Here is a 25,678-nt window from a genome sequence, read left to right as displayed (position 1 = left end):
CCAGGAGCCCATTGGCTCCATGCGGTCATGGTCTGAGATTACCTTGCTCACTGGAGTATAACCCTAGCACATGAGAGGTATTAAACATTGGTTGTTTGGTTGTTTGGTTGGTTAGTTGGTTAGTTGGTCCGTTGGTTGGAGGGAGGGACTGAGGGAGTAAAGGTGGCTTGTTGCCTCCTTTACTATCCCATGACTCTCCCTCCTAGAACCTCTCACATGTGTACCCAGTCTCCTCCAAGCAGACCAATAGATACTCAAAAGCAGGGACTGGGTTTTTTGCTCTCCATCTCACCACACCCCCAGTTTCTGACTTCCCAAGGAAGGAGTCTGGGGGCTCTAAAACAATACTCTACCCGCTTAGGCCAAAACATACCTTAAAGCTGTCACCTGTCACCTGGTGCTCTTTATTCCGTAGAACTTCAGCACTGAAGAGATCTCCTGTGATGCTGGGTGAAGAAACCATGCTTCTAGAAACCAACCGTCCTGCCCCTATATTTGATGGTCACTTCTCCTTAAGACAAAGGGGAACTATCACATGCTCATAAAAGAAATACTTCTCTTGAAGATCCTAAGTTCTAAACAAGCAAATGTGAAACCAAAATTATATGGTTATAAAAAGCACTGATTTTTATGTCAGATAAAACTGGTTTTTAATCTCTGGAAGCATCTTAATGACTTGGAGCCTGGATTCCTTCATCTGGTAAGTGGGGAGAATAACATTTTCTCTCTAGAGCCCTTTGGAGGATCAGATAATATACTGTAGGTGAATTACTTAGTATAATGCCTGCTACAGGACACGTGCTCAGTAACAGACCATGGTTATCCCTGGCCATAACTGCTACCTCTTTGAAAATTAGGAAGACACCAGCACATCTAGGGCAACCCATCCCAAACAAATGAAAAAAATTATGCTTATTGGTCTCAATAAACTCCAACTAGGCATCTGCTATGAGTGTTAGCAGCCCTATCACCAAAGTCCCCAGTCACTAATGAACAATAAGCAGGTAGGTTCTGGTCTCAAAAATTTCTCCCTTTCGTAAGGAATAAGAAGGGGTCACAATCCGAGTCCAAAATTTCGTTCGTTCATTTTTTTTTTTTTATGAACCCATTCACCAAATCTTTATTGAGACTCTACCATCTGTTGACATTGGGCACAACTCTGAAAATACAGAGCTGAATGATCCAGACAAGGTCCTTGCCCTCATGGAGTTTCCAATCTACATGGGATGATCTTTCTTAAAGCCACACGGATGGTGTCATGATAAACTGTGATACATTCCCTGAAGGAAAAGTACAGGGATCCTTGAGTGCATGCAAAAGAGAGAACTTAGTCTAAGGATATTAGAAGAAGGAAAGAGACACAGACTTTATATAACTGGAAAGAAAAGAAAGGAATGCCACAGGACTTGAAAGAGTGCCAGACTATCAGTCTCCATAATCCCTTAGGACTTTAAAACAACCAAAAGTGCAAATCCCTCCAGGTCATCTGTCTGTTTGGCTATCCTTCCCTCCGCCCACCAGAATCCCAAAGCTACATGTTCTAGGACAGACAAAGTCCATTTTGTTTGTTTCATGAATAGGAGCTGTTCGGTCACCAGGATTATCACGCAGCTGTTATTTAGTCTGTCCTGCGGCAGCTCCCCCGGGAGGAAAGCAGACGTAGCGGGTGTTATTCCTGTCTGGTACGATGTGCAGAGAAGTCAGGGGCATTCCTACGAGCATCTCTGTGAAACAAATATCTGATACATCTCCAGATGAACAAACAGCAAAAGTCCTCAATTTACGAGAAGGTTCAAGAACAAAGACTCGCCTTCACGCATAACAGTGGATCCATGCAAGGAAGGTAAAGTAGTTGAGAATCAAATACATCATGTTTAACATCATAGTCTAGATCGGAAAGGTCACAATCAAAGACAGATGACATCATCTATTTTAAAAATCATTTCCACAGATAGGGGCCCCTGGATGGCTCAGTCAGTTAAGAGTCTGACTGTTAGTTTTGGCTCAAGTCATGATTTCACGGCTTCATGGGTTCAAGCCCCGCATTGGGCTCTGTGCTGACAATGCGGAGCCTGCTTGGGATTCCGTCTCTCTCTCCCTCTATCTCTGCCCCTCCTCCACTCATGCTTTCTCTGTCTCTCTCAAAGTAAATAAACCAAAAAAACAATTATTTCCACAGATAAATCATCTGTAATAGAATTGTGTAAGCCCAAATAAAAATAAAACAGAAGGTTAAGAAAATAGACAAGGATTTCTAAATACAGGTCCATGAAAAACTGTTTCTAACACTCTTTACCCACAAGAATGAAAGCATCTCAGCACGAGCACGGGCTTCTCCACACTATTTGTTTCACAAGATGTACCCGGAGGATGACGGTATTCCCACCAGCTCTCTCATGTCAAAAGTAGTAATTCTACCATGTCTGTGACTGCATTTCTGCCACCGCCTTTCAAGCCACCGGTACCATGATGAGACCTACGAGGCTCCCCGTGGCTGCCTTCCTTGCTCAAGCATCCATAGGCTTCCATTATTGGCTCTGAGATATCTTGCAAATTCCCTTCCCTCACCCCACTCCTCACCCGGGGTCTTCAAAATCTAATTTATAATTTGTTTTGACCTATCACCACTATGCCTTTGTTACATTTCCTGTTCCTCCTTTCATTTTCCCTCTGGGAAAGGTGGTTAATCATCTCTCTCCTAGACTGTTACTTGACTGGTCAATGAGAACCTCCGTATTTTTCTCAAGACCTCTTAGGATATCGGTTCTCTCCCATCCTGGTCTGGAGTAACGCATTTTTTGACTCACCAGAATCCCCCCGTTGATTTCAGCCCAATATTCCAGCCTGACGAAACAAGTCTTGAACTTGCTCCTGTTGGTAATCACATCAGTGGTGATGTCTGTCCCAGAGATGTGTCACCTGACGTGGACCCATTATATAACGTAATCATTTCATTATCAGAGAGACATGAATTCATATCTCACCCCCACCACTTGCTAACTATAGGCTTGAGCCACTTCCGTTCTTTAAACCTCAAAGACGATAAAAACAAAAATTGCGTCTTCCTCAAATCGTTGTTAGATTACATGACAGAAGTTTTGCATAGGACCTCGTGCATAATACTCACTCAAAAATGTCAACCACTATTTTTATTTTGATGTGTGTGAATTCCCTGGTCCCCGTGAAGCTGTCCAGCAAATGACACATAAGAAAAACAAAGGCCAGAGATCTCTTGTGCTCTTTGAGACTCCCACCCAGGTCAGTGCTTTTCAAACTGTATGTTAGTGAGCCTGTTAGAAACCAATTTAGCAGGTCATAAGTTGGATGTTTTAAATTTAGAATAGAATAGTTTTTAAATGGATAGAATATATCCGTGCACTTCACGTTGTAAGGACTAAATGGTGTTTTGTCAACCATGAATTTTATATGTTTATACCTATGTATGCTGGGATACAAAGTAAGATGCATGTAGGGACACGCCCGGGTGTCTCAGTCGGTTTCGTGTCCGACTTCGGCTCAGGTCGTGATCTCGCAGTTCATGAGTTCGAGCCTGGAGCCTGCTTCGGAATCTGTGTCTCCCTCTCTCTCTGCCCCTCCCCTGCTTTCGCTCTGTCTCTCACTCTCTCTTAAAAATAAATAGACATTAAAAATTTTAAAAAAACCACAAAGATACATTTCTTACTGTGTGTCACAGTAAAAAAAAAAGTTTGAAAGCCAGTGCCAGTGCTGCAAGCCAATCCAGAGCTATTATAGACACTCTTCGATACTGCTTTTAGTATTTAAGAAGACATTACTGCCCCCTACTGGAACTCTTGATTTCTCACCGAGAGGGACTACCATAGATTAGCAAAAGCCTAGTTTCTGGGTCCATATGACCTCAGTCATCCTCCCTTTACCCTGTCTGGAAGAGCACCCAGAGGGCACGCTTCCGTGGAGCTATCCTGATGCCCTGGGCAATAAGTCAAAGGCAGCCCCAGAAGTGCCAGCTGGAGTTCTCACCTCTAAAATAATTTGGAAGGGGTGCCTGGGTGGCTCAGTAGGTTGAGCACTGAGGCCGTGATCTCAGGGGTTGATAGTTCAAACCCGGCGTTGGGCTCCACGCTGATGGTGCGGAGCCTGCTTGGGCTTTTCACTCTCTCCTGTCTCTCTGTCCCTCCTCCACTCGCGCTTTGTCTCTTTCAAACAAACAAACAAAATCACACATAATGGCTGCACAGAGCCTCCGCCCCCAAAGATAGATGTGTTTCAGCCATTTCCTTGTGTATGAAAAAAAGAAGGAAAACAAATCTCTCAGATAGCATAGCATTTATACCATGTGCCAGGCACTGTGTGCTGAGTGCTTTTATGTATGCCGTCTGATCTAATTCCGACAGCCCTGGACTCAGAGAACTTAATTAATTTGGTGAAGGTTGCACAGCTAGTCGAAGATTCTAACTCAGCCTGCCTGATGCCCTTGCCCTCACCCCGTACTGCTGCCTGGGTGAGGGCAAGTCTTAGTGCCTTGAATTTCCCCTTCCTCTCCTCCCCTTTTCCACCCACCTCAATGGGAGCGATTATCAAAAGGAAAGGAGGTAGGGGCTCCTAGGGGGCCCAGTCAGTTAAGCGTAAGGCTCTTGATTTCAGCTCAGGTTTTGATCTTACGGTTTGTGAAATCGAGCCCCTTGTAGGACTCTGAGCTGACAATACGGAGCCTGCTTGGGGTTTTCTCTCTCTCTCCCTCTCTTTCTGCCTCTCCCTTGCTTGTGCACACACACATTCACAGGCGTGCGTGCTCTCTCTCTCTCTCTCTCTCTCAAAATAAATAGATTTTTTAAAAAAGGGAAGGAGGTCAAAATGGACAAGGTCATGAAAAACAAGGAAAGCCTGAGAAACTATCACAGACCCGAGATGACCAGGGAAACATGACAACTAAATGCAATGTGGTACCCTGGGATTCTGGATCACAAAAAGGACTTTAGTGGGGGAAACTGATGAAGTCCAGATAAAGGCTGGAGTGTGTCATTGCAATAGCCAGGTCCTAATGGGTTTCCCACCTTCCTTCCTGCTGCCCCACCTTCCATTCTCATATTGCTTCCAGAATCATCTTTCTAACGCACAAACCTGACCCTGTCTCTCTACTGCTTATAACCTTTACATTGGCTCCCCGCTCACCCTCAGGGTGAAGACCAAACCCCTCAAGGTCTGTCTCCAGCTCCCTCTCTAGCATCTTCTCCCACTTCTACTTCCCAACCCCCCTGACTCCACTCCAGCTTTACTGCATTGAACTGCTGTTCGCAGAAAATGCCAGGTCCCCTCCACCCTCTGAATTTAGCTTCACACATGCCCTGTCAACTCCATACCCCCTAACCTACAATTGGAATTTAGCAGATCGATCTCTCTGACTCGGTTTAGATGTCACTTCCTCCAGGAAGTCCTCCCTGATGCCCTGGGTCCTATGCTGGGTTAAGTGCCCTCCCCTGAGTTCCCATAACACCCTGTAATTAGCTCCCACAGAGCTTCCCATCCTGGATCATATTCATATTTTCTCCTTCCTTCTTAGGAAACTGAGCCCCCACCTCCCTGAGGTGGGAAGTACGTGCCAAGCACGGCATTAACTAGCACTGACTGTTATTTTGAGGATTTCAGTCCTTTGTGCTGCTTTCTCCATTTCTTTGCTCAAAGAGAACGGTGTTAGCCTGTCTGCAACACTCCCTGCCACTTGTTAATCTTTTTATTGTCAAATAATGCCAGGTCAAGCTTCGGCTGAGCACTTGCTGTGAGCAACAGGACCCAGCTTGAATGTAGTGCATCGTTTTGTTTTCACTGCATTTGTTTTTATTTATGAAATTCTACTTATGGAAAGCAAAACCTGTGTCTGTCTTCTACACAGACCAGTCATCCTTGGTTAAATTAATTTATATGAATAAAGAAAGCAAATCAACTTATAAAAATTTTAATAGGGGCGCCTGGGTGGCTCAGTCAATTGAGCGTCCAACTTCAGCTCAGGTCATGATCTCGAGGTCTGTGAGTTCCAGCCCCTTGCCGGGCTCTGTGCCTGGGACGTGCTTCAGTTTCTATCTCCCTCTCTCTCTGTCTCTCTCTGCCCCTCCCCCACTCATGCTCTGTCTCCGTCTCTGTCTCTCTCTTTCTCTCTCTCTCTCAAAAATAAGTAAACATTAAAAAACATTTTAAGGTTTGACAAATGGTTGTTCAGGCGGTACATAAAGTGAAAATGCAGAGGTTCACACACACATGCATCCCTGCATGAAGGTCGCCCTGAGTGAGAGAGGCCCTGTCATTAGTGCTGCTAAGTCCTTGGGTGATGAGATCGCGGGTATTGTTGTCTTTGTCACTAACATCCTGTGTAACTGGGAGAAAATTACTTTTCTATTTCTCAGTTTACTCACCTGTAAAAAGAAGAGAATCAAATGGGATCATAAAAATAAATGATTTCATCTCCCAGATACAAATTTCTTTTCCTGGTCACACAGTATGCAAATAACATTGCTGAGAAGGAACCCAGAGGGGATCATCCTTTTTATATTACAGATCAGAGAATTGCCAGGTATAGAGTTTCAGTGACTTGCCCAAGGTCACAATGAAATTTAATGTCAAATCCAAGACCAAAATACAGGTCACCCCACTTCCTGGTGATCTGTTTCTCCCCCTAATTCTGATACTTTCCACTCCTATATACTCCCTTCCCCAGGGAAACTTCTGTCAAAAGAGTTATGTGTTATTTACAAAGCACAAGCAAACACACACACACACACACACACACACACACGTACATGCACACAGAGACACAATATGAAAACATCTTAAAATAACAGAGAAGCAAATAAGAAAAGAATAAAAGCAATATTGGATCTCAGAGTGTTAACACTGTTGGGTAGGAAAGAAATGTACCTGAAAGCTGAGAAAACATGTTACAGGTCTTTCCACAATGTTGTAATTCTCTTCTCGTTCTTTATTCAGGTTAGATACAAGCAGCCAGGAGCCGGGGTGGGGGGTGAAGGGGGATCTCACAAGTTTTAGGGGAGGATTAGGATATAGGGGGGTAATTCATTCATTCATTCATCTCTGGCTACTACATATGTACAATAGAATCTGCTTAAATGCAGACCAGATCCGATCACCTCTCCACGCTCTGTGGATTGTGGTGGGAGAGAAAGCTTCAACATGATTCCAAGAAGGAGAATAGTTAACCATATTGTTTAAAAGGGATTCTTAAACCCTTGTAAAGACCATTTTATTTAGCAGAGCAATTTCATATAGGATATAGTAACTGCAATGATACAGTGCAATGCTTTTCTCATTTAAAAAATAATCCTACCCCTCTTCTTTGGAAATATGTTGAACATTTTTATAACTGATCTGGTTAGAGGCAGATTTCCCAGGTATACAGATGAACCAAAGTGCACAGAATCAGATAATTTTAACCAAAATTCCCAATGAAATATAAAATGGGTAGGTATAATGCCCTTCACTTAAAAATAAATAAATTTGATAGATATAGATATGAATAGAGATAGAAACAGAGATAGAGAGACGGAGATGATAGAGATAGAGACAGATTTGCAGCAATTAAAAAAGATCTGGAGAAACAGTAGCTCATGTGGGAAAAGATGTCAATGAATCAAAAGCTCAATGTGAGCCAGTGGTAAGATGCGGGTGCTGGAGAGAAGAAAAATCTTAATGCAACATTAAAATACAACACTAAATTACATTATGCACAGTGATGGCCCTCTCTGCTCTCCCCACAAGCCAGTACCAAAGCCTGGTGCATTGTGGGAAGCACACTTCCAGAGGAGCTGAAATTGGCGTCTGGCCAGAGGGCAGTAATAGGTCAGTGGGAAAAGGGAAAGGGGCTGTAACCTGAGACAAATGAGGAATGGTTCATGGCATGGGTTCCAGGGCCAAGCAAGCTTTCTCCAAAATAAGATGCGGAACTGTCCTGGAATGCATGTGCCCCCGTCCATCTCCCAGGAATGTTGTTGAAAGGGTGCTGCCTGGGAGGTTGGACCCATCCACAACATCCTTCCCTGTTCGGGGATTTTACAGTTTGTGGTGGGAACCAAATCACATCTATTCTACACGGTCATGGATTAGGTCACTTCATTTCCTTCCCGGAGAAGAATATTCTAGAACAGAGTGCATTTTGGCAACCAACCAAGCTCCTAAAAGAAAATAAGATGTACCGATGTGTAGATGACCTTGGTGACTAGAAGACGAAATGTCGACTCAACTCGTTCCCAACCCACTACGCTATCAACCATCTGGTCGGCCCAAAAAGCTAGAAATTAAGGGCCCAGCGTCTGACAGTAAAATCTAAGCTGCTGGGCATCAGATGGCAAGCCTATGGCTAGATCTTCTTGAATGTTCCCACATCTCAGAACAAGAGTGAACCTCCTGTATCAGGATAGCCTGAATGGCCCATCCAAGAAATGTAGGTACCTGGGGCGTCTCCCAGACGTCCTGAGTTAGAATTATTGGAGCAGGAACCAGAAGGTTCATTTGCAGCGAGTTCTTTTGAACTTGAAAGGTGATTCTTTGGCACATTTTCTGAGAACCATGGTTTCAGACTAGTGTTTATCATGCTTTAGTGTGCATTAGAATCACCTGGAGAGCAAGGCAAAAACTAGGGCTCCGGGACTCCGGAGATTCTGATTCAGAGGTCTCAGGTGGGCCCCAGAATTTGCGTTTCAGACAATTTCACAGGTAAGGCTGACGCGGCGGGTCCAGTGGGTGGACCATACTCGGAGTTCACTGCCTTAGGGAATTCCTGATTTCGTTATCAAATAGCTCAGATACTGTGGTAGGCAGCTTCTGGAAGGCCCCCAGCGATTCCTTGCCTCCTGGTAGTCACGCCCTTGGTATATCCCTCCCTTTTTGTGTGGGCTATAGACCTAGCGACTCCCTTATAATGACTAGACCAGGCAAAACTAGTTGGATGTCACTTCTGAGGCGAGCTTATGAGAAGACTCCCTTCTCTCACTCGGCTCTCACTGTCTTGCTCTCTGATGAAGCAGGCTGCCATGCTGTGAGCTGTCCTGTGGAGAGGTCACATGGAAGGGAACCGGGGGCAGCCTCCCGGCCAACAGCGAGCAAGGAACTGACCCCTGCCAACAGCGGCGTGAGTGAATTGGGAAGCGGAGCCTTCCGCCAGCGAAGCTGGAGAAGACAGCAGCTGATGCCTTCATTGTGGCCTTGTGAGTCACCAGCTAAGCCACACTCCGGGTCCTGACTTCCTATAGAAACTGTAGGATGATGGATGTTTCAAGCCACTATATGTGTTTTATGCAGTGATAGACAACTCATAGAGATGCTTTGTCAAGGAGCTACCCCGAAATCCATACGACACCTTGGTATTTAACCCATCCTTCAAGCCTCCCATCTCATCTCTCTCTATTAGAAAGGAGACTGATGTGTATACATGTAGATGAGCAATATTTAATAATATACACTCTTCCGAAGGAATTTACGTCATCGTCTTCTTAGTGTTCAATGTTTAAGCCTTGGCCCTTGGGGAGGCTCCCGGAGTTTCCAGGCGGTTACGGAGGAGCAGAGCATTGGGCAGGAGGGAGAGGTGAATCCGCATCAGACCCCAGGCCCTGTGTGTTGAGCTGGCCGTCCTGGGGCTGTCGTTTGAGCTAAGAGCATGGTGAATGCCCACCTGCCAGTCCCCGCGAGCAAGAGGAGTGACACCCCCTTTGGCTGGCAAAAGAAAGAAATTTGCAGTTTCTCTGCTGGTGAGAGGAGAGGGTCTTTCCCTGAGAACAGTCAGTGAAGGGAACAAAGTCCAATCTGCTTGCCTTCTCTCCAGAGCAGCGCCTGATTTCCTCATGACTCCCGGGGGGGGGGGGGGGGGGGGGGAGGAGAGAGGTTGCCCCCTGAGGACAAGGGTTCTCATTTTCTCTAGAACGTTGTGTTGAGAAAGTGCGTTTCAGAGGCTGTGTGTGGGGAAGGGCCGCAGTCCGCTGAAAAGGCTCTAGACACAACCCCTGACACAAAGCCAGGACCTCCAGTCCCTGCTCTGTCATCCACTCCTGGTGTGGTTGACCCCAAATGAGCCCCTCCCTCTGGGCGGTGCTAGTCTCATTGTAAGATGAGGGGGCTGGGCCAGGTGATGATGCAGACCTTCCAGATGGGTGTCTTGGAGCCCAGGGCAGGGAGGCAGCTTCTGGCCATGGCCACTGGTCGGATGTAGGACAGCCCTCCTCAGAGGGCCAGGCCTCCCCCGCTCAGCCACCGCGCCCTCTCTGAGGAGCGCCCCGAGGGGCTGCTGTGCCACAGGGGGCTCCGGCAGACGTTGTCCAACCTGCTCCTAATGGTGTCCTGCAGCTCCTGGTCACCCAGCAGGACCGCCGCTGCCAGGGCCAGCCAGAAGTATTCAGTGGCATCGTGGGCATCCTAACCCCATGACGTGGGGACAGAGAAGAGACAGCAGTGAGCAGACATCTCCAGGGGAGGCCAAGAGGCAGTGACAGGAACTCAGAACTCCAGATTCTGTCTACCCCAAGTACGTTCCCACCCCCTTCTCCTAGTTCCTGGGGGACCAGCGACATTGCTACCTCCAGTAGCCCTCCACGCCAGGTGGCACCTCACCCAGGCTCAGCCGATCGTGAAGCAGCAGCATCCTGGGCACAGTGCCTCGGGGATTCCTAAATGACTCAAGCTGACCTACCCCAGCCACTCCCTGGGACCTCTCAGTGTGACCTAACGGAGAAAATGTCCCTCACCCTTGGAGACGTGGGCGTAAGCCTGCCAATATCTGGACGGGAAGGACACCAAGAAACAGAGAGAAGCAGAAACATACAGAGCCAAGAGATACAAGAAAAGGTGAGGAAATCCATGATGACATTGGAGCGCCAGCCTCCAGAACTACCTGGAACTCCTAAATTTATCCTTGAACTTCCCAGTTCCTGGAGCCAGTAAATTGCCTCTTTTGCATAAGCTAATTTGAGTTGAGTTCTTCCCCCCTTGCAATCCCTGGAACCGCTGGTCGAGTCAATCAGACTGTCTGCACCGTGTCCCTGAACCACTTCCGGGGAGCTATGGGACAGAGGCAAGATGGCCTCTGCCATCTCCACCACCCCGTCCTCGTCCCTTCCTGCATGGTACGAATGAGGAACAGATGCTTCTTTGGGTGAGATTCAAAAAGGCAGTCTGGTTCCCATTAACCCTCATAAGTCAATAATTAATTCAGGCCAGAAACAACTTCTGGCAAATAAGAAACGGACAGCAGAGCCGCGCTGAGGATCCCCTGGGGGCCAAACACAGGCGTGACTCAGAACAATATTAAGAGATTAAGGGCTGTGCTGGTGCAGACAGGGACCTCTGGTAAAGGGAAGCCAATGCTGGGGGCAAAGTTCAAGGGCCAGAATTGTAGCAGAGACTTTCAGACCACCAATACAGTTCTAGAAGTGACTGGAAAAACAAGCTCTGAATTCAGCTCCAGCAGAGCAAACAGGAGTCAGGGCTAAGGCCTCGCGAGGACGGAGGCGTGCCTACATTCGGAGATCCCACCTCGCTCTCTCAGTCGTGTCAACACGTACCCAGATTTGTCCTAGAGTTGTATAGAACTTTATAAGAAGTGCGTTGCATCTGGCTAGTTAATCCATAATGTTTTGAAGACGCACAGTTGAACGTTAATGTTGTTTTTTAAAAAAAACTTTTTTTAATGTTTATTTCTTTTTGAGAGAGACAGAGACAGATTGCGAGTGGGTTAGGGGCAGAGAGAGAGGGAGACACAGAATCCAGAGCAGGCTCCAGGCTCTGAGCTATCAGCGGGGCTCGAACTCACGAGCTGTGAGACCATGACCTGAGGCCCAAGTCGGACGCTTAACCGACTGAGCCACTCAGGCACCCCAAACACTGATTTTGATTTTAATGTGGGAGTCTCCAGCTCTTTTGTATCTTGTGTATGTCCATCGGCCCCTGAAGAACTCACATGCACTAGGCCATGTCCCCATTGTACCTAACAGATAAAGCGGCTACGGAAATCAGAGCAGGGCAAGGAGAAAGAGTAGCTCGAGCTATGATCCGTCTCCTCAGCGGACAGGAGCACGTTTGAGGTCTCCCATGGGGCTAAGCAGCAAAGAACCATCGTGTTCCCAGATGAGTCACCACCCCCCTCCACCCTGTGAGATATGACTCCCCATCTTGGCCCACTCAACTGTGCCCTGAAGGCTAAGGGTCAGGGAAGAGTGGGGTTGGATGGTAGCTGTCACACAACCTTGTACGCCAGCACGGCTCTTACCTTCAGCTGGAAGAAGGTGAGTCGGCCCAGGCGATAATATACCTTCGCATAGTACAGGGCCTCCTTGGGACTCTGCAGCCAGGGTGGGCAGAGGGACAGAGTCTTCAGGTAGCAGTCTTCAGCCATCTCATACATGCTCAGGGAATAGTACACCGTAGCCAGGCGGTGAAAGGCCACCAGCTCCTGCTTCTGATCTCCTAGGAATTGGAAGACTGAGGGAGAGATCGTGCAGCCAACACCTGACGGCATCCGTCCATGCACCCAGTCTGTGCTGTTTTTTGAAGGTCTTCTGGGGATCAGGGGAGGTGCTTGGGATATATGGAACAGGGCAGAAGAGGTCCCTGCCCCCGTGAGGTTTCTCGCCTCACAGGACACAGATGCCCCTTAAATAATCTCACAAACAAAACTAACACTACACCTGCGGTAAGTGACTCGAAAGGCAACACGGGGCTCTGGGCGGGACTGATGAGAGCACGTGTGCCCGTCATGACTTCCTGGGACGATTTCCTGAAGGAAACTTTTTCTTTATTACAGAGGTGACTGTAACTCAAGATTCTGGGAGATAGTGATTTCCAAATCCCTGTAATGAAACATGGTGGCAAGTCTAGCTTGATGCAGTGGCTAAGGATTCTTTGCAACGAATGACTCTAGTGGGAACATCTTCTCCCTTGAAAGTCTCCCCCTTCAGAGAAGCCCCGGGGGGGCTGCCACAGGCATCAGTCACCCTCTGGCTTTTACCACCAGCTCCAGGTCTCAGATTACTACAAAGACCTGCTCACATTTAAACCCATGCTTTAGAACCTCCATTTCTAATGGGTTTATGATTTGTTGTTTGGGGTTTGGGCGGGTCTGTCGTTTTAATAACCAACTCCTTTAATACCAAGTGGCCTTTTAAAGAGAACAAAGGCTTCCCGTTGTGTTTTTGGAATATTTGCAAGGTGGCTCTTTGATGCAATCTAAAAAACACCACTTTATAGGCTTTGAAGAACCAAATGCCAACAAGAAAAGAAAAAATCCAAGGGAGAGAAAATTCTCTGATATGGAAAAATCCAGTCACGGGGAAGTGCACAAAAGTGGATATAGCCTGCTTTCAGCTTCTGCCCAGGGAAGAAGAAAGAACTCTCAGAGAGGGAGCTGCCTGGGGCTCCCAAGGCCTCTGCCGAGCTAGCGGTCACTCAGATAAGATTTCCTGCAGTAAAGAAAAAGGTAGGAAAAGGAGACAGAGCTCTGAAGTGCAATTAAGACACAATAAAGTCCAGTGCCATCCACGTCTCAGGCCCTTGAGAATGCCCAGAAGTCCCTCCAAGCATCCTCGCTGAAGACTCCATTTGCCCCTACATCTAATCAAGCCTTCTCTCATCAAACCTGCTTTTCCTCAACACCAACATTCAAGATGAGGGTGGGGTTTTTTTTTCGTCTTTTTTTTTTTTATTCCGCCTTTTTTCTGTTTTGATGGCTCACATTGTTTCCCACTAGCTTCCGTGATAATTGTAAACTATTTCAGCCCCTTAGTGAGTGAAGTTAATGGGAATCTGACCTTCATCTACATTTCAATTCCACAGGGAAAAATGTGCTTTTGACTAACAATCAACCAATTAAAAATTTAGGGCAGAGGCCCTTGGTAACAGGGGCACTGCCTGTGCGGGGATATGAAACCATTTACCCCATACCGGGGAGTAATACCAATGGTGGTATGATAATCAGGGTGACACAGGTAATGCTTATCTAGGACTTACGTACCAAGCGCGGAAGCACTGTGCTGCGGGTTCTACATGGATAATCATGGGTCTTCATAACAACTACATGAGGTGGGTGCTATGTTTAAGCCTTATTTCCCTATGACACACTTGAGGCTTATAGACATTAAGCAGCTTGCTTACAACTAAGATCTCCCGACAGTTGGATCCGGGATTTGAACCCACACAGTCTGACTCCAGAGCCTTTGCTGTTACTGCTTTGTTATCCATTCCGCCCCCCCCCCCATACCCCCCACCACCATAGGATAAGCTTTCAGCCCGCCCATTCAACACGCCAGACCATCCGGATCACTTACCTATGACTGTGCTGAGTCTGGCTGCCAGAGTGGCAAACTCCAAAGCCTTCTCGTAGCCTTCCAGACTGATCTGCAGCTCCGTCAGCTTATTGAAAACCCGGAGCTCCGTTCTCACCGCCTTCATCCTCCTCGCTAAAGGGACAGCCCCAGCCTGGGAAGAGAGGCACATGGAGCCCTAGTCTAGCTAAAAATCATCGGTACAGACCGCACTCCAGACGCTTACACTGTGCTGGTGGGGTTGGGGGGCCGCCACATGTGGCTTTTCCCAGCTCGCTCTCCTGGTCCTTGCTCTTGGTCGCTCTGCCCAGATTCTAGAGGTAGGAGAACTGTAAAGGTCATCAGGCCTCCTGAGACTAGAAAAGCCGAGATCAGGAAAAGGAAGATGACCTATCTCAGGGCCACATGGGAACTTATTCACGTCCCAGTTCACAGTCTCCCTTGGCACCCGCGGCAGGCTGTGGAATTCGCGCGTGCTGTCTGAGAGCGCCCAATAAATGGCCATTTCCGTTATTTTTATGACGATCGAATTTTAGGCAGGTCACTTCATCTCTCTCGACTTAATTCTCTCATCTATGAAGTGCATATGACGACGCGCACCTCAACGGTCAGGGACATACTCCACGTTCTCCTCACCCCTAGCTCAGTGCCCAGCACATAGTGGGTGTTCGATAAATGTTTGATGACTGAAGAAAGAGCTGAACAAGCAAACGAATGAATAAGAGAAATTTTAGGGTCAAACAAGATAATAAGCTTTCCAGACTTCACCGAACAACCATTATGATTTTGACACATCTGCTTCGCATCTGCAGGATTACTTAATTACAATTATTTTTTTGAGCCAACGCTCTGCCTCAACTTTTGCGATAATGAATTCATGGGTTTGATGAGCTGGTGTTACACATGTTTAATATTTTAAATGTATTTTAATGCCCACTTAATAAAAACATAGTAAAACACAAGCGTTCATCCCTGGACCAATCATCTCCCCACTGTGCCCCCAGTGGTACCCGGGAACATTCTGGTAAACACACAAGTGAGCCAGAAACCATAAAGCACCACTCACCCAAGAGATGCAATTATTTTCGCGTGGTTTGCCAGAAAAGATAATTTATCAAGCCTAGGAATGACAGAATTTATCAACTCCTTCTTTGGGGGCTTGTGGATTGAAGAAAGGAAGACCACATAGGCACTGAATGAGGAACGAAAGGAAAAGGAATAACAGGAAGAGAGGGGAAGGGGGCCCCAGGCCTTGTGGCCCTGGCACGTTTGTGCCAGCGCCTGGCTGGCCTGGCTGGACTTACCCGGTAATACTCCACTGCACGGTGCCTGTGGCGGGTCCCATTGAAGAACACGTCGCCCGCTTCTTCATAGAGTTTGAGAGCCAGGGAGGGCTCTTCGGACTTCAGGGCTTTCTGGATGGCTGCCTGGATGGGACAGAGACAGCTGTCAAAGGCAGAGAAGACTTCCAAACGGCCACAGGACCGGCAGGAGCGAGGTCCTGGCCACCTGGCTCAACTCTCGGTTCACATCCTCTGAACGTTGAATTGTGGTCCACACTCACGGGGCTGGTAAGAAGACTTTGAGATTCCCTAGTCTGCCATTTCCCCATCGTGGCATGAGAGATTACTTGGGGAGCCCTTGAGATGATTTTTTTAGCAGTACAGAGACAAGCATTTTGTGTTTCAATAGTTAAGTATTTATTTTAATATGTTTTAGGAGAGATGAATAATGCATCCAAATCTGTGCTTTCAGATAGTGTGATTTAGTGTAAAAAGCTCTAATTGATCAAATCGAGTTGATCTGAAGTTGAGTCAAAGAAAATAATAACGGTACAGGCAATACATAAATGTGGCAAAACCATTAACTTCATACACAAATGACTGGAGTTTGGAAAACAGCGATCTCTTCCAACACCTACACTTTGCAGACGGTTTGGAGAAACCGAGGCTCAGAAAGAATAAGGAAAACTCTCTACATTTACATAATAGTTACTGCCCAAGAAATGCTAGTGTCTTCCAGCGTGATACCCTTCCCCTGGCTCCCACGACCTCTCTATCTCTAGCCAGTGATTCCACATTGCATGTAAACAAAACTTAGTGAGGAAGCTGAAGAATGTACCATAGCGTCTGCAGCCCAGCTATGGGACCTCAGAGGGCCTGAGGTTGAGAACAACTCTGCAGAAAATCAGGTCTGGGGTTGCGTGGGCCTGAGACCAGGGCTGGCCAATGGGTCCCTGGGGAAGACCCGGCAGTAATTGTTATTGCCTTGCTGCACAGAGAAACAGGTGGGGAGATGGAATCCGGGAATCAGGGGGCTCTGCCGGCCGAGCAAATGCACACCCCAGACAGCCGCCCCTGGGCCTCGTGTCCTGGAGAGTGAAAGGCAAGGCCGAATTGTCTGCTCTCTGAAAAAGCTTCCAGCTCTAAAGTCCCACGGCAGGAGAGCATGGAGGCTGAGAGTGAAGGCTTTGTGTCACACGGCCCGTGGGCAGTTTTCACAGCTTACCAGCCGTATCACCTTGGGCAAGTTACTCAGCCTCATTGAGCCACATCCGTGAAATGGGAACTGGAGTAGACACTCCTGCTGTATTCGGAATGAGGGTTAAACTACAGCAGGTATGTGATGTGTTTGCACAGTGAGCATGCGCTCACTGTTAACATAACCATCATTAAGTCTCGGCGGAAGTGACTTTGTGTGGGTTTAAGTAATAAGGGGAATAAAAAGGGAGAAAAATAAGAAAAGGGAAGGAAGAAAAGCTAAATGACATGTTTCCAATGAAACAAATGATGTATACCATCATAATGTCGGCACTGTGCAGATAATAGCAATGATGATGACGATAATAAAAATAAAATGCCATTTATTAAGAATTCACTAAGTCCCAAGCGTTTAGTAAATGCTTGCTTTGTATATGCATTTCCTACACAAGTGACACACATACTCCTTACCCTTAGAGATGGGGTTTACCCATGAAGAAACCGAGGCCCTGTGATGTGGCCGGTGCAGCCAGGCCAAGGTCACGCGGTCCATACTTGATGGCTCTGTGACCGGATTCCAGGCTGTCTGTCTGCAAAGCCCCGGCCTTTCATCACTACACTGTCCCATATCTCAGGCATTAAAGGGATGCAAACAAAAAGACTGGAAGAGGACAATAACATTAACACCCTGCACTCATCAACCTCGCCTCATATTGCCGCAAAACCCCGGAAGTCAAGGTTTGTGTTGAGATTAGCAGAGATCGATCGTGACACGACAGATGAGCGGCTCTCCTGCCACATTCTTTGAGAGCCCGCATGTCCCTATGGGACTCAGGGACCGGCCACCTGTCACCAGACCACTCTGGGCTCCATCTTGTGTCCAGGGGACATCCCAGCGTCACCCCTCCCTCCCAGGGCTCAGCATGGACATCACCTCTCTCCAGCTGGTCGCTTTGGAGGGTACGCTGTCTCCCCAGATGACCCAAGGGGGCAGGTGGGCTCTGCAGGAGACTTACCTGCAGGTACAGCTCCACCAGATCATCTTCTTGCATGAGGTAGTGGAGTCGTCCAGCTCCGAGCCAGGCCTCGGCAGCCTTGTCTTTCGCCCCCAGGTCGATGAAGATACGCAGGCTCTCCTTGATGCAGGTGAGAGATCTCCTGAGAGACCTGGGTTGAGGGAGCGGGCAGACATGGAACCATTAGGTGTGAGTCAAGGGCCCCCTCAAAGGGGCCTCGGAGTCACTCAGCACAGGAAGAAACTGAGGCTCTGGGAGGGAGCGACCCTCCAGATTGTCCAGGACCAGATTGTCCCTGATCACACGGAGAGATCAGAGGCCTGGCTCAGCTTCAAACATCTGTGTGAACTTGAGAAAGTATAGAAGCTTTCTGTGCCTTAGTTTTCCCATCTGTAAAATGGGGGTGTCATTGTACCTGCCTCCGAGGGTTATTGGGAGGATTCAGTGAGATGGTGAAGCTGGAATGCTCGGATGGAGAAACAGTGTAACAGTGATGAATATTCACAGGTTAGTTATCAGAGTCATTATCATGGCCCATGGCCCACATCCATCTTTTGGATGTTACACCGTAACATTTTTTGCCATAAGCACCTAACACACAGTGGATACCAAACGCATATTTATTAAATAAAAGCACGAATGAATGAGCACAGTGGTAACTTTACATCATCAAAAAGATTTAGATGTTTTGTTTGAGAAGAAAAATCGAACAAGGGCAACAAGTCTTAAAAGGTTGGTGTTTATCGGAGGACTCGAATTGTCTGGAAAATTGTCTTACATCCGAAACTCTTCCCCCATGACAGGGACTAAAGAAGAAATGTCGCACAGGCTATGTAGCGTGGCACAGATTCGGAATTCTAGAACAAGAAGGAACACGGGGCATCATCTAGATAGTATTTCTCCATTCCAGCAGCAATTATCACCCAGAAGCTTTTTAAACACACATACACAGGCAAAGTGACCCCAAGGTGTTGACATGCCATGCTAGGCCTGGGACACTGTGGGAGGATTTAGTCAAGGCTCGATAGTGACTTCACTGTGTAACCTGGGTTGAAACTTGGAGATCCAGCCCAGTCCCTTATGTTATAGAGGAAACAGGCCAAGAGTGGGAAGTAATTTGCACGAGATTGCACAACACATTGGGGGAAACTCCAAGGCCAAAACTCCCTTCTCCTGAGTCCTGGCCCAGAACTCATTTCACAGCACCCACATTCCTCTGAGACTCGTGGCCCTCCTGCAGCAGCATTATCTGGGAGTTTATTAAGAATACAGACTCCTAGGGGCGCCTGGGTGGCTCAGTCGGTTAAGCGTCTGACTTCAGCTCAGGTCGTGATCTCGCGCTCCGTGAGTTCGAGCCCCGCGTCGGGCTCTGTGCTGACAGCTCAGAGCCTGGAGCCTGTTTCAGATTCTGTGTCTCCCTCTCTCTGACCCTCCCCCATTCATGGTCTGTCTCTCTCTGTCTCAAAAATAAATAAATAAACATTAAAAAAATTTTTTTAAAGAATACAGACTCCTAGAGCTACCTCAGACTCACTAAGTCCAAATCATGGCAGGTGCAAGCTCCGAATCTGGATTCCTAATGCACCCAGGTGCACCCTAACACACCCTAATAACCCAGGGGTTATGTCCACGCACATCAAAATCTGAGAACAACTACTCCAAACCATAAAGATCCTTCTAGAAACACGGATCATCATCAACCAAGTGTATGCACAGTTAGGAGGTCCTCATCAAACATGGCTACCATCTCATCATTGTGCACAGTGATGAAAACAAGCATTGCCTTTGACTAATGAGGCCCTGATTCGTGTTGGCAACGAGGCAGCTACTGGCCTTCTGGAGAAAGTGCCAGGCATTTGGCCCTTGCAACTCCTGAGAAGAAAGAACTCGGGTTTCCCCCCCACTGCCCAGCTCTTGATAGGGCATTCAGGATGGGCACAGGCCACCCTCTCTCAAGTATTAGAATGTCAGACTGAGCTGGTCACCAGCCTGCCTGGCTGAGCTAGGATAAATGGGGGCCCCATCTTCTCTCACCCACTCCATACCCCCACCCCAGACCTCAAGCAGAGTTTCCAAGCCCCGCTCTCCCCACTCCCACTGGAACAGTTGATGAAGACAGGACTCCTACATCTCATCCTCCTATTTCCTCCTCTGTTTTTGTTTATTACTGTTTGCTGTCCTGGGAGACCCTTAAGCTATGGTTGTTTTCTCCAGACCCCCAAGGAGCAAGACGTGGGTTATTACAAAGAAGCCGATCGCAGAAGAGGAATGGAACTTTGCTTCTTAGACCTTTTCTCTCCGAGCTCACTATGACTGTGGATGAGCCGTCAGGATTTCTCTCCAAGAAACACCCCGCAGGGGAAGGCAGGACTTACAGAACCCTAACTGCTCACACAGCACCATCAAGACTCCTCGTGCATACAGGGTTTCCCAGAGACCACTGCCTGCCTCCAAGACGTACACCTGATCCGTGACGCCCAGTGAAAACAAGTGCCCGAAGGTCTGAAAGTGGAAGGTGGTTTCCAGCCTCCTTGGTCCTATCCTGTCACCCATCACTGCCCAGTTGTTTGCCTATGCCAGTGGCTGTGCTCCATCACTCACCTGATGAGCCACTGGCTTGGCCTGGAATGGCCCAGCATTCCAGTTCCATCAGCCACCACCTGCAGCCCCTAGGTGTGGCTTAGCTCCCAAATCAAAAGAAGTAAGGAGCCTGGCTGGTGGCTGATCAGCCTTGATCCCGAGCGTCATGCTCTTCCGGGCCACCTATTGCCAAGGCTTTGCCTGGGTATCTCTCCTCCTCTCCAATCTTGAGTCCTCTGTTTCCCATTTTTCCTGCCCCTGAAGTTCATTCTCTACAGCTGAGTCCTTGTTCCTTCCTTCCCACCTGGACATCAGCCATGAACTTGTGGCCAAGTGACTCTCATGCACCTGCATTCCCAGACTTCCTCTTTCCATCCCCTGCTGGGGCTTTCCAGATCCCTGCCCTGCCTGAATGAGTGTCTGACCTCTGGCCCAGCCTCCACTCATTGGTCCTGCCCTGTTTCCACAATAAGACCGGCCACTCACCGAGGGTTGACCCATGCCAGGTGTTGGGATATGAATTTTAATGCCCATTCTGTCATTTAAACCTCAGAAACATTAAGCCATGAGGGATCTTGGCCCATTGTGCAAATAAAGAAACTCAGAGGGTTTTTTTTTTTAATTTGTCCAAGTTGGCATTGTTCATTTCTAAAGCTTTAGGTTGAGCCCTCTGCTGTTTGGTCTTGTAATATGTGACAGTAATCATTCCCTGACATTTATTGAGCACCTGACATGCCTTATCTCACTTAATCATCAAAACAGCCCTACGCAGCTAGTCCCGGTATTATATCCACTTTACGAATAGGGAAAAATAAGGCTCAGAAAGGGTAAGTGACAGGGACCAGGTAATAGACGTTGTTTAAACCAGAGTCTGGGGCGCCTGGGTGGCTCAGTCGGTTGGGTTGCTGACTTCGGCTCAGGTCACGATCTCACGGTATGTGAGTTCGAGCCCCACGTCGGGCTCTGTGCTGACGGCTCAGAGCCTGGAGCCTGCTTCGGATTCTGTGTCTCCCTCTCTCTCTGACCCTCCCCCGTTCATGCTCTCTCTCTCTCTCTGTCTCAAAAATAGATAAACGTTAAACCAGAGTCTAACCCTGACAATCTGACTCCAGAACCCCACACACACCCTCAAGCAGCGCTCAGTCTCGGGCTCAGAAATCAGCACATGGGAGGGCTTCTGCTTTTTTTTTTTTTTAACTCCTTTAACAACCTAGAAGTTTGGGAAGAGCATAAGCTACTTCCAGCCTCGAACAAGGTTTCCTCACCTGCCAAAGTAGGGGTGATGATGTACGTCCCAGCCTCGTGATCACATGACACATCAGTGAGAGCAGTGCCTCCCTCGTTCAGGGTTACAGAAATGTTCATGGTTGGTTGTATTAGTTACACCGAAAACCAAATGGCGAAGCGTTTCTTTGTTCATTCCACAGGAGTAAGAAGCATAAGAATAAGAATAAGGAATACTGACTTCCGGCGACTATTCTATCCACACACAAAGAATTACTTCATGAAGACTTGTTGCATACAAGCATGTCTTCTTTCTAAAAATAACATGCACATCCTTGGTGGCCCTTACCACAATTTATAGGATACCTTCGGCAAATATGTATGTGAATATTGTCAATATCTTGAACTGTAAGCATTGTGAGCTCAGGGACTATAGCTCTCTGTCAGGTTTTTGGGCTACAATAAACGCCCAGTGAACATTTGTCGGCTGGGTTCAATAGAGCCTCAAAATTCCCATGGATCCCACCTGGTTCAGTACAAGGCACAGTCTATACTATGTCACCTGAAGACAGAAAACAAGATGCCCAAGGGCCCTGCCCACTGAAAGACTGGAAACACTAGGTCTTGTAGCTGTCACCCTGGAGGCAGAGATAGCAAGACCCCGAGAGTCCTGGACAAAGGGACAGCAAAGTATTCCAAGGCAAACACCCAAAGGCTGGGCCGCAGCTTTCTCCATCTGTATGCCCTCACCTACCATCCTCCACCTCTAAACCCTAGAGAAAACCTTTCGAATAGGAGGAATTGACATGAGTAGAAAGGGAGCATGAGGTAGTGAAACCACCATAAATGGAGGAATCCGGGATCTGAGCTACTACTGGTGAAACCACGTGGGTCAGCAGCCAGGACTCTCTGGAGCAGGCAGGGGTCAGACCAGATGAACAGTGAGGCCCTGCTCATCCATACAACTCCTGGAGCCTTCACGCTATAGCCATCCACACTAACAGTTTATCTGGGGGGGAAATTGCTGACCGAACAGGCAGAATACATACAGAGTGGTTACGAATATGGACTCTAGACCGGGGGTTGGCACACTATGGCTCATGAGCCAATGCAGCCTTCTCCTGCTTTTGTAAACCAAATCTCAGTGAACCCAGCCGCACTCCCTCCCACACGTAGTCTACGGCTGTTTTCACAAGGCAATGCAACCTCAGCGTCGTCGTGACTGGGACCACATGGCCACCAAGCCTAAAACACTTCCTGTCTGACCTTTAACAAAAAGTTTGCCAACCCCTGTGCTAGACTCAACCTGGGTATCAACCCCGACTGCGCAGCTTCAAATTACTTGGCTTCCTTCATTCTCAGTTCCCACAGGTCTTTGTGGATATTTGTGCAGTTATCCTGAGATTACACATATCTTGGTAAACGCTGCATGCTCGCCGTGAAGGCCTTTAGCTACTATTCCGGCCACCATTTTCATTATGGCTGCCCGCTGTGCCAGTCCGGAGGCCCTCCCCACCCCAGCCCACCTCCGCATCCCCTCCTAGGGGAGGCCGAAGGCCTCTCTCTCCCTTACTACCCATATCCACTTGAACACCAAACTTCATCAAACCTACACAGTGTCTTCCAGATGGGTCCCCCCTTCCCACTGCTGCCACAATCCCCACGGCCCCAGATCCTATTCTCTTCCCCTCCTCCGCTTTCCGAAATCTTACCAATCCCTTAAGACCTTCTTCACATGCTACCACCTTCATGAAGTCTTCCCCAACCCTCCTCTTCTTTCCCTCCAAACCCTCCCCTGCAGATGCCTGCCATCCTCACCCAGGAACCCTTCCTGCCTTTGAGCGTCGTGAGTACGGAAATCCCACAGGGAGAGTTTCGTGGAAGAACTCTGTCCATACATCAAGACCCACTTAATAAGAGCCTCCCAGAAACAAGTGCCAGAAAAGCATTTGCTCCAACAGACACATTTGTTTATTTTTTTTAATCAGACAATGAGAACCTCCTGTGGCTTTCCCCTTTTTCCCTCAGTTACCAGGAAGCTTAGAGCTAAATTACAGTAACCACCTCAAGGTGTATGCAAATACCTGTTTCTCTGTGTCTGTTAAGCGCCTTGCAGGAGTAGGTAATTTATACCTGCTAAATAAATATAGCATTGTAGCACATTCTCCTTGACGAACTGAGCTTTCTGCAAAGGGATGATGACCTTATGTTTGCAGGGGTTTCCTCTGACACCTAAGGCACTTCCTAAATTTCTTCGTATCACTCACATTAGTGGGAAAGCAGAAGAAAGGGAGTTGTACAGATCAGAAGCTCAGAGATTAGAATTCTAGAATATGAGGATTAAAAGATCCCCATCTGGATCAACTTCCAGAATGATAGAATGAGGACCGCCAAAAATCCACTCCTCACTAAAAGGACATTCATGGGGCGTCCTGGAATGGAAGTGGTGTCGCTCTGGGCCACACCTCCTGTCCCCTCACACGCTGCAAGGATCCAAACCTCCCGTCCTAGAACTGAAGGCAAAGATGGCGGGAGGTTTAGAGGACACCCGATTCTTGCAAGAGAGGAAAAGGGTGAGAGAGAGGGAGACAGAGGGAGGGGAACAGAGAGAGATTATTATCTGACTATTAGTGATCTGGCTGCCCTGATGCCCCAGGTTGCCATGTTGCCTTAGAGAAGCAACGTTTGTCATTCAATTAGCTTCTCCCCAACCACCTCTCTCTCTGCTCAACACTGGCAATTATCCCTGCCGTATTTTAGATGTCATTCATAATTATGAGTACAACGCCACACTGCTAATCTGTTGCAAAATGAAGTCAGATCTCTTGCAAACCATGCAGAATGTAATGGAATCAATTGAAGGCCTGCTGGAAAGCAGAACAGCCGGCCACACCGCTGGTGAATGAGGAGTAGGCCGATTGGACCCAGTGTGGACGTGAGAGAAGAGAAAACCAGCAGAAGATAGCAGGATGCTTCACGTGAGAAGGATTCAAAGGTCAAGGGGTTAAAGAAGCTTTGGGGTAAAACAGTTAAGGTTTGGTGTCTTTTTGCAAAGAGGAGGCTTTTTAAGAGAGGGCTGAAAAGTCAATCGTAAAACAAAGGATATTCCATCGTGCTGTTATGCAATCTTGTGCACACAATTGAGCTAAAAGTCAACAGTTCTTTTGCTGTTTATTCTATGACTTATTGCATGGTTGCAGTTCTAACCTAAGTCTCTTAACTAAAAGGTGAAAATAAACTTAGGTCCATCACTTCCAGATGCATTTTAAAGGTAAGGTTGCAAATCAAATGTTTTTACTGTCAAATTTTACCCACCCGCCCCCCACCAGTGGATTGACTTACTTTGTGTCCTTTCTCTATTACCCATTGTCCACAGGTAACCAAGACCTCCTGAGGGGTCCAGTCCTGTATCACTGCCACCTCTCTAAATTAGGCCCCCTTGGGGCACCCGGGTGGCTCCGTCGGTCAAGCCTCGGACTTCGGCTCAGGTCATAATCTCGCGGTTTGTGAGTTTGAGCCTTGCCTCGGGCTCTATGCTGACAGCTCGGAGCCTGGAGCCTGCTTCGGATTCTGTCTCCCTCTCTCTCTGCCCTTCCCCTGTTCTCTGTGTCTTAAAATAAATAAGTAAACTTTTTTTTTTTAATACTATAAGGTCTATGCCACCGTTCTCATCTTTGATGAGGAGGCTGAGGTACAGAGAAATTAGAGAACTTGTTCGAATGTGCATGTGAACTTCACGTCCTGAGGAAAAGAGTGCTGCTTCTCCTCAAGGAAGGTAAGCTGTTTCCAGGACTGTCCCCGAGCCCAGACTCACCTGGCCGTGTTTAGGTTCCGATAGAGCTGCCCGAGGGACTCCAACAGCCTCCCCTCCATCTCTCGGTCCCTGAGTTGCTGAGCTAGGGCCAGCCAGTGCTCATGGTAGGTGATGCATGCCTCGGGGTTTGGGGAAACAGAGCTGTAGAAATGGCAGAGGGATTTGGTGACCTGAAGCTGACCTGAACATAAAGCAGGGACATGAATGAGATCACTTGAGATAGGACGAGGGCAAAACATAATCGAACACTTTTCTCTGAAGTGTGCAACAGCG

General features: G+C 47.8%; 1 protein-coding gene across 9 annotated transcripts in view; it reads right to left on the bottom strand.

Moving 5' to 3' along the window:
* Positions 1–9,408: 9,408 nt before the first annotated feature.
* SH3TC2 (SH3 domain and tetratricopeptide repeats 2) overlaps positions 9,409–25,678 on the bottom strand; it is an 86,727-nt gene continuing 70,457 nt past the window's right edge. For 7 of the 9 annotated variants that reach the window (XM_053200546.1, XM_027076799.2, XM_015079807.3 and 4 more), the window contains 6 exons: positions 25,406–25,586; positions 17,788–17,938; positions 15,596–15,718; positions 14,295–14,445; positions 12,242–12,453; positions 9,409–10,392 (listed from right to left, as the gene is read on the bottom strand). In XM_053200546.1, the coding sequence (XP_053056521.1) occupies positions 10,201–10,392; positions 12,242–12,453; positions 14,295–14,445; positions 15,596–15,718; positions 17,788–17,938; positions 25,406–25,586 (1,010 nt within the window). In that variant the 3' untranslated portion in view covers positions 9,409–10,200. The remainder of the gene's footprint in view (positions 10,393–12,241; positions 12,454–14,294; positions 14,446–15,595; positions 15,719–17,787; positions 17,939–25,405; positions 25,587–25,678) is intronic. The other 2 variants (XM_015079808.3, XM_027076782.2) reach the window with 1 other exon arrangement.

The sequence above is a fragment of the Acinonyx jubatus genome, chromosome A1 (genome assembly GCF_027475565.1).
Source record: "Acinonyx jubatus isolate Ajub_Pintada_27869175 chromosome A1, VMU_Ajub_asm_v1.0, whole genome shotgun sequence".
Classification (NCBI taxonomy): domain Eukaryota; kingdom Metazoa; phylum Chordata; class Mammalia; order Carnivora; family Felidae; genus Acinonyx; species Acinonyx jubatus.
Note: the sequence above shows the minus strand (reverse complement) of the source record. Positions and strands in the feature narration are given on the sequence as shown.